This window comes from Taurulus bubalis, assembly GCF_910589615.1.
Source record: "Taurulus bubalis genome assembly, chromosome: 10".
Classification (NCBI taxonomy): Eukaryota; Metazoa; Chordata; class Actinopteri; order Perciformes; family Cottidae; genus Taurulus; species Taurulus bubalis.
The window spans coordinates 19,999,249-20,007,912 of record NC_136598.1 but is presented as its reverse complement, the minus strand read 5'-3'; the positions used below and the strand labels follow the sequence as shown (position 1 = coordinate 20,007,912).

At 42.0% G+C, this 8,664-nt stretch overlaps 1 protein-coding gene across 1 annotated transcript; it reads right to left on the bottom strand.

The window, feature by feature from the left end:
* Nucleotides 1-264: 264 nt before the first annotated feature.
* ssr3 (signal sequence receptor, gamma) lies at nt 265-2,110 on the bottom strand. The gene is made up of 5 exons (XM_079224602.1): nt 1,911-2,110; nt 1,370-1,496; nt 1,155-1,253; nt 774-905; nt 265-565 (listed from the first exon to the last, which is right to left on the bottom strand). The coding sequence occupies exons 1-5, from the start codon at nt 2,041-2,043 to the stop codon at nt 499-501; spliced, it is 558 nt and encodes a 185-aa protein (XP_079080728.1). The 5' UTR covers nt 2,044-2,110; the 3' UTR covers nt 265-498.
* Between the last annotated feature and the right edge of the window lie 6,554 nt (nt 2,111-8,664).

The following is an 8,664-nucleotide window of genomic DNA, read 5'->3' as shown; positions in this document are numbered from 1 at the left end:
TCTGCAGATGTTGCAGTTTTTCAGCAACATTTTAACGTTGTCTAGTCTTTTTCCATAAACTGTATTCTGTTTTGTTAAAGTGTTAAATCATCAATGTCTCATTTTGTTTTCTCTGTAAATAGTCTATATGAAAGTGTGATTCTAATTAAATGCATTGCCAATGGAAACATCAACGTCTCACTTTTGTCTATTTTTTTAAACGACTTATTAAACAATTTTCTATTATCTTATTCTCACTGAAAGGCACACACACAATGAACAGAGGAAAAGTATACCTGGTTGCTTTATTTGTTACAAAAAAACAGAAGACAGACCTGAAGAAACACACCCCAGACATTTGATCATGAATTTCATGAAGTTGAAATCTGATATTTCAGTTCTTTAAACCCCATTCCTAACTTAAGTGAAAAACAATAGTGTATACCCATCTTTAACCCACTTGCTCCCCTCCTAACTAAACCCACCCCTCCAGCTTTTATTCCCCCTTTTCTTCCTCTTTTACTTGGATCCTGTGGACAGCAGAGCGATGAGTCCTGAGGAGGCGCTGATGGACAGAATGTAGTTGCTGGAAAAAGAGTAAGTTAAGGCAAAAACGTCGGAGCGCTAAATGACAAATCGTGAAGATCAGACTTGAAAGGAATTAGTGTGGAAAAGTGCAACATCAGCCTTCACCTGCATGAAGCGTATGACAACAAAACTTGACTGCACTAATGCCATATTAAGACCAAACAGTTAATATGCTGATAGCTTGTATATTGTGATTAAAAGGATACACAGAGGGGTTGAAGTTCCTGAGCAAGAAGAAGGAGGCGACGATGACGAGCACCAGGAACAGAGTGTTGTTGTAGAAGATGGAGAAGGTGGTGGCCTCGTAGTCAGCGACCTCATTCTTCTTCCACAGGATCCTAGACAGACAGAAAAATAACCTTCATGGTCATGCGGAGAACCAAACAGTCTTTCAGTAAAGGCTGAAGTTAACATGTGGAGAGACTTTTAAACGTTAACCCACATTTAAGAAGACTGTCAAGTCTGCTATGTTATTAAAATGTTCATGTTTTCCCACATCTTTATGTCCAAAGCGAATCGTAGACGTGCAGACGTCCAACACAACACACTGTAAGGAGGAACGGCTACACAACACGACGCGTATTCACCTCTCGTCTTTCTCCTTGCGGGACATCTTGCGGTTGTCTGCCTCAGACAGCTTCCTGGTTACCTCCTTGGAAACGGCATCCTCACGTTTCTGGGCAACTCTGCAGGATGAGGGGAGAAAAGGTCACAAATATTTAGTATCGGGGAAAGATTTTTGTCGAGCCAGATATAAAATGTAATGAAAAAAAATGCAGAACAGTGCGTCTCTGCTTCTTACTTGTGTTTGAGAACAAACTTGACGTTCTTGTAGGCGAAGGCCACCAGGTAGGTGCTGACCAGAGTCATCACAGCGTACAGGACTGCGGACTGGACAAGGTCCATGTGCCAAATCCTCCAAAACAGCCCTAGAAAGATGGGAATCGATCAATATGGGCCCAATAGGCAGTGTGTCGATTAAACACATGATGTAACCCAGATGCATGCGGAGTCAACTGAAGATTGGGAGCACATCCTGGGTCTTTTTAAACATAACATCCTAATTACAAAGACCACTAGCTATATATGTATTTAATACTAATTATAATCTGCATTTAACCCTAAAGTAGCCACACTGACAGGGTTTTAGCAATCACAGTAATCTACTTTACGCATATCAGTCATTCTTCTGCCTTTAATCGTGTATGTTCATTCAGTTAATTCAAAGTACTCTTTCCAAGCTTTAAATGTAATATATTGTAATATATATTTTCCTAAATTGCTCCTCCAGTGAAGCAGTGTTAGCTCGGCTCGTTAGCATCAGCTAGCTAGCCGTTACTCACAGATAGGGATGGCAGAGACGATGAGTGCATTTCCGTAGAAGAGAGCGGTGGACTTCGCGGAAAGGTTCCTGCTGAAGTCCTGGAGAAGGAGATCTTCCTCCGACTGCTGCTTGCTGTTGCCTTTGGGTGCCATGTCTGCGGATTGAGGGGTCTGTCTGTCTGCTGCTCAGCTCGGGACACAAGGAGACTGACACGTCGGAGAAGGAGAGGGAGAGGGACGCGTCAGCATAAACCCGGAAATACACTGGCCTTCTTCTTCTTCTTCGTTGTTTCGGGCACTGCAGCGTGTTGCTGCCCTCCACAGGAACACACACACACACACACACACACACACACACACACACACACACACACACACACACACACACACACACACACACACACACACACACACACACGCACACACACACACACACACACACACACTGCACTTGTAACGCTTCATCTCTGGACGGTCAGTGCACAAAATAAAACCTCATATTCCTCACTTTCCTCTTGGTTATAGTTGACATTTATTTTATTAGTTTTGTATCCATAATATTTCTAACATGTAAGTGTTACATTAGGCCGAAACGTTTACAATGAAATTGTTCTATAGCCCTATAATACAATAATTGCTTTTTTTTTGCACCTTTTGTGCTCCAGGCACCTTAGAAGTTGTGACAGAAACCCTCATTCTGCCTCTGCATCAGCTGAGTTTTGACCTTCGTTCAGCTTTGTTGTCCTTGTTCTACGGATGTAGGCCTTTGTCTATTTCTCTGTATGTGTTTGAGCAACGGAAAATCAAAGTCAAATGACTTGAATGTGTAGGCCTTCACATACTTGCAAAATCTGATTTATCCCAATTTAATGAAGTTGACTGGACTTTTATTTGTGGATTACACTAAAACAATGCGTTAAAACTGAAAGTGTCTCGCCAGCTTATCCTCTGCCCTTTTCAAGAAAGGAGTACAGGGAAAACATAGCAGCACCACCTGCTAGTTTATGCAACCTGAACATGAGTTCTTCTTTTACTGTTCTTAATTTTGGAAAACTGCTTTCAACCAACACAAAACTGTTGATTGCATGTTTTATACAGTAGACCTTGCGCAAAAAAAAAAAAGTTCTGCACTTTGGATGAACTGGCCTTTAAAAAAATATGTGTTATATTATTTCATCTGTTTCCCAAACAGTCTTTTTTCATATTTCAAAATGTTTTTATTGTGCATTTTTATGAACAGTTGCACCAATGCATGTCCATACAGAGGCTGTAATTGTGACAACACCTGATGTTCAAGAGCAAACACACCTCAAGGACAACATAAATACACAATGGTACATACAAGAAGAAAAGAAGATAGATAAATAAGAAAAAAATCAGCTTAAAAGGTAAGTAAGAGAGACAAGGTTGAAAATAAGGGATGGGGTGAGGAGAAATGCTTACCTTCTAACCTAACCAAACAAACAACAACATACTAGCATATTTGCATTTCTCCGGCCGTTGCACGCTGCTTAATATAATCAACAAATATCACGTTAAAAAAAAATTGTTTTGAAACATCAAAAGGGCAGTTCCTCTTTTCTGCAGAGTTCTTACTTCTCCATGAATCATGCTCAGTGCCAAACCACATTCCATACTATTCCAGTCACATCAGCACATTTACTAACATGCAATATTGCTTTAATAGAATAAATAATTTCCTCTTTAAATACCCAGTTCCACCTTTTTATTTGGAAACTCTGTTTCAAAATACTTCTTCATTGCAGCACTTTTTTAACGTTTAGTGAAATAATACCCTAAAAAACAGATTTTTTGTGATGGTTTAAGGAGCAAACGTTCTACAAGAGCTACTGCAGCAGAGTGCTAGTGCTTGCAGGATTCACACTTCGCCCACTAGAGGTCAATATCTACATGTCTGTTCATGTCAGTCCTGAACGCCTGGCAACGAGTACAACAGTCAATCTGCAGGTTTTAAATCACAAGGATTATAAACAATCAAGAAGCATAAGGTCATGGCCTCATGCTGCTTTTAGTGCCACAGAAAGCATATTTATTTCGGGTTTCATATTCATTTTAAAGAGCATTTCCACAGTGTAGAAAACTGAATATCATTCAGGAGGAAGATATTTGAGTTTCAAAAAATTCACTAAAGTTTGGACTGACTGGAGAGACTTTTTGGAGACTAAAGAGATGAGAGAAGACTATCTCTCTCAAAAGCACAACAAAAAAGGAAATCTCCATAAACAGTCATGAGACTTCGGTCCACCCTACAGGCCCACATACCTCGGCCTGCTGTAGAACGTCTGCTTTTAAGTGCACACACATCCCAAGGTGCTATTTAAACACACACATCCTCATCTGACAAACATGCCCCACTCTGTGGTGTGCATGGGAGTGTGACCATGCAGATTCATGACCCATTAGTGCAGCATGAGCATCTGCAAAAGTCCCCCTCTCTTTCTTATCTCGTACTCCAACCCTGTCACATGCCCGCCGCCGGAGACGTTTCAGGACCGCGGAAAAACCAGACAGACATTTTGGCCTGCTGCCGCTGCAGTGCTTAACCGCCCGCTGAGCTGTTCTCTTTCGCTCTCTGTGCGTGAGACGGAGAGCATGGGTTTGTGTGTGTGTGTGTGTGTGTGAGAATGCAATGCAGACAGGCAGGTTTGCGTGATGTCCAGGTCTTTAAATGGGGATAGAGTTTAGGGATTAACCGTGCACTTCAGGGGTGCAGGAAGGAGGCAAAGAGGAGGAGCGAGGGGGAGGAGGTGATGCCAAAAGGCCTGCCAACACAAGGCCAAGCAAGGCTGGTGATCGCCCCCCCTCTCTCTCTCTCTCTCTCTCTCTCTCTCTCTCTCTCTCTCTCTCTCTCTCTCTTTCTCTCTCTCTCCTCGCTCATGTGTAAGTGTGTATGCTTGTGCCAAATTACTTTGGCTTTGGTGGTACCAGAGACATAACCACAGGGGCAAACACACACATACTGATCATCAACAGCCAACAGGGAATAGGGGAAAACACACACACACACACACACACACACACACACACACACACACGCACAAACACACACACACACACACACATTGGCACACAGTGGACGGCTCCAGGACATTGTGCCTAGCAGTGCTGGTATGTTTTATCTCACTCCGGTCGCACCCTTAGGAGCGTTTATGACAGATCACCTATCATAGTGACGAATTATTTTTGAGCTATCTTATCTCACTTGCCCAAAGCTAATCTCTTAGAGCCCTACATCTCTAACATCAGCATGCCACAACATTGTATGTGTGTGTGTGTGTGTGTGTGTGTGTGTGTGTGTGTGTGTGTGTGTGTGTGTGTGTGTGTGTGTGTGTGTGTGTGTGTGTGCGTGTGTAAAGATAGTACTATTGTGCCATTGGCTTTCCAAGGTTACAGTATGAGACCAACATGAATCTCTTAGCATGTACTATTATTCCTCAGTGTTTATGTTTCTGCAACTTCACGTTCACAAAGTCACATGAAGACTCACAGAGACCAGAATCTGATGAAGTGAGCATGACGTTCCATTAAATAAATCCAGTCCTTATTGGATTTGAAAAGGTATCTAAAATAAAAGTGGTTACAGAATTAAGTAATTTTCCACAGTTTTGAATATTATGGAAGTCCCCTGCCACTGCAAAAATTATTCACAAGCAGTATGAAGCATGACTGAGCGGGCGTGTGGTCACACAACATCTTCGGGCTTCTGATGGTTTAAAGAGGAACACCATTTATTCATCTTTTATCACTGACATGTGGCATGAGTTCTTAAATTGGAAGGCTCAGAGAGGGATTTTATAGATCTTTCCTCGAAAAGCTTTGGTTTCTCAGTTTTATGAAACGATTCCAAAGAAAGGGAGCGATCCACAACCCAGCTTTATTCTGCAAACGACAGCCTACAAGATGTTTGAACATGGGACTAAAGTGAAATGTCATAATGCACACAATTACTTCTCCGTATTTTTCAAATAACTTATATCTCTATATTTCTTGTCAAACAATCTAATCAACTGTGTTTTAAGTGTATTGTATTCTTGTAAAGTCATCTTTAAATAGCAGCTTTTATCCAATGTGCTTTGCAGAGTTAGCAATAAAGCAAACTAGTGAGCTTTGACAGGTGAATTTGCTTCCTGGACCAATAGTTTACCGCCTTGACATTACTAACCGTTGAACTCAGAGTGGGGAGTCAAAAATAGAGGAAGCTATTGTTAACTTTTTGTCAGTTTGCCCAAATGTCTTACTCAGTGTTCGGTTGTGCTGAGCTGCACTCTCTCGTATCACAAAAATCCAAGATAGCGGTGGCCAAAAACTAAAATGGAGACAAAATGTTGAAGCCGAGACTATAAAGGGACTATACAGGGTCTTGTAACATCTCTTCTGTCATATCTTGCTTTCGTTCAGGGAGGGATTGTATTCCTCCAGCACAATCAGCACCAAGCCCCTCCCCCTTTCAACATACATTTGCTCAAATGGTTGCGTGTGCTCCTCCACTCCCATCTCCTTCATGTCCTGTGATTTATGTCCCCCCTTTAGGCTAACAGGCATGGAGGAGAATGTGATATGGTAGAGCTGGAGGGATGGAGGGATAGAATTGAGGGGTGGGGATCCCTCGGAGAGATGAAGGGAGGAAAAGGAGTGAAATATTTGTCTTTTCAAAGGATGCCAGACATGTGTTTACACTTTCTGCCCACTTTCACCATAAATAGTTTCCTCACCCTCGGGGTTGTGCGCTTGCATGTGAACCTGCATGCGAGCATATGACTGTGTGTACGTGTGAGAGAGAGGACCCCGGCGGGACTCCGGAGACCAAACTCCAAACTTTGATCTATTTTCACCATCCCCTTTCCTCATCACTGGCAGGAAAATGTGTTGGAGTTAAAACTATAAAATGTGTGCGTGCCATGACACACACACATACACATGCACATGCAAAAAAATTATGACATTTTAAAATCTATTCTCATCACAATTCCTTTTTTTAAGGTGGAGATATTTGGTTTAGGATTTTTTTTTGTGACCAGACTTCTATTTCTGTGTAAATACAGCCTGTTCCAAGTATCATCTTGCTCCGCTTCATGACATTGAAGCTTATTTCTGGAAAATTCCTCGAAGAGAAACACTGTAATCTAGAGGTTGATTCATGTGCAAAAAACTTGAATCTATCTTGTTTTTGTTAATTCTTTGTGTTCATTTTTCTTTTGCAGTGCGTATGTGTTTCCTAACTGATGATGACTACGCCGGTGTGCGAGTGACATGTAGGTGTGGAGATGTAGCTGCGGTTTAGATAAACATTACTTATCGGGTCAGCTGGACCCAGGCATTGAGATTCTTAACTCTCCGGACTACGATGACACAGGCTCGGCTTCCACTGGCAGAGTTATGGTGACCCTTCAGGCAGAGCTTTGTCCCAAAACAAATGCCGCCGTGGTTCATTCCTTCGCAGCAAAAAAACACAGATTTCACAGTGTGCTCAAAGGAAAACAAATAGATAAGATTGTACTGCTCTCTTTTAATGTGTGGATACAGGCCGAGTGCACCGTGAGCATGGTTGTCTGCATACAAGGCAGTGTGCTGCTGAATGAATTACGTGGGAATCTATATCCCTCAATAGATCTAATAATGAGAACACTGTGCACAGGTCATTGTGTGAGCATGTGTGTGTGCGTGTGTGTGAAAGTATTTAGTCAATGTGCAGGGACATGAAGGCTAACCTGCTGCCAACTTGGCTTGTCTCAGAAGCAGAGAGAGAGCAGAAGATGTTGACATTTTGGCAGTGGAGGGAAGCTGCTGTTCCATCTGCATCTGAAAGGTCACTGCGGTGGGTTTTGGAGCACAGTATGTGTGCCATTGTGTAAATGTGTGTGCGTGTGTGTCTGTGCCTGCCAAAAGCAATGTGTTTAGTGTGTGTGTGTCTTTCTCATCAATTCTGTGTGAAAAGAGCAGAGGAGAGCTATAAACAAAGATGCTGGAAGTGTTGGGCATAACACAAACAGAGTAGTAGGAGTCCGCCCCCTGCCTCTCTCTCACACACACACACACACACACACACACACACACACACACACACACACACACACACACACACACACACACACACACACTCACACTCTCACACAGTTTATAGGAACAAACATTTGAACATTTCTGCGAAAGGAATACTCTGACATTTTGGGGAATTCTGTCTTCCCAGCTTAAAGTTAAAGGAAGTTTAGATCACTTTAATCTTTGTATTCGATCTGGAAAATCTTAGTCTGACATAAAAAATCTGACATAGCCTTAGTTAGTGTTCGTCTTATGTTCACTGTGTTAGCTTAAAGCAACGGTGCGCTTAACTGGTCACACGCTGTTGTTGTGGTTAATGTGTTAGCAGACAGGTCCTTATTTAGACACAAAAGTATGGTGACCTAACAGATCTAAGTCCATTATTCATTTCATTTTTGCTTTGTTTTGGTCTCCACCAACTTCGGCCATGTTCACCAGCTGGTCGCTAACTTTGGCTGTTTGCTGTTTGGTGCTGGACAGGAAGTGTACTGCATTTTGTTGTCTTCCTTTATAGCTTCTTTGCTGAACACAGCTTCCTGTTGTGGCTGAAAATGATGCAGATGAGATTGACATGACAGCCAAAGAATATGTGAAAGAAAGTCAAAGGTAGGAGTAACGTTTTTATACAAGATTTATTCACACTGGTTGTGGCTAACAAAACAAAATAAAGGTTCTCCATGAGAAGTTTGGACTTTGTGAACAATGACCAAAGAA

Bases quoted from the DNA above. Each gene is read 5' to 3' on its own strand.
- ssr3 (XM_079224602.1), bottom strand. From the start codon at position 2,043: ATGGCACCCAAAGGCAACAGCAAGCAGCAGTCGGAGGAAGATCTCCTT. The intron at 1,497-1,910 runs GTGAGTAACGGC...CCATCTTTCTAG, and splicing joins CGTCTCTGCCATCCCTATCT to GGCTGTTTTGGAGGATTTGG. The intron at 1,254-1,369 runs GTAAGAAGCAGA...CTCATCCTGCAG, and splicing joins AAGTTTGTTCTCAAACACAA to AGTTGCCCAGAAACGTGAGG.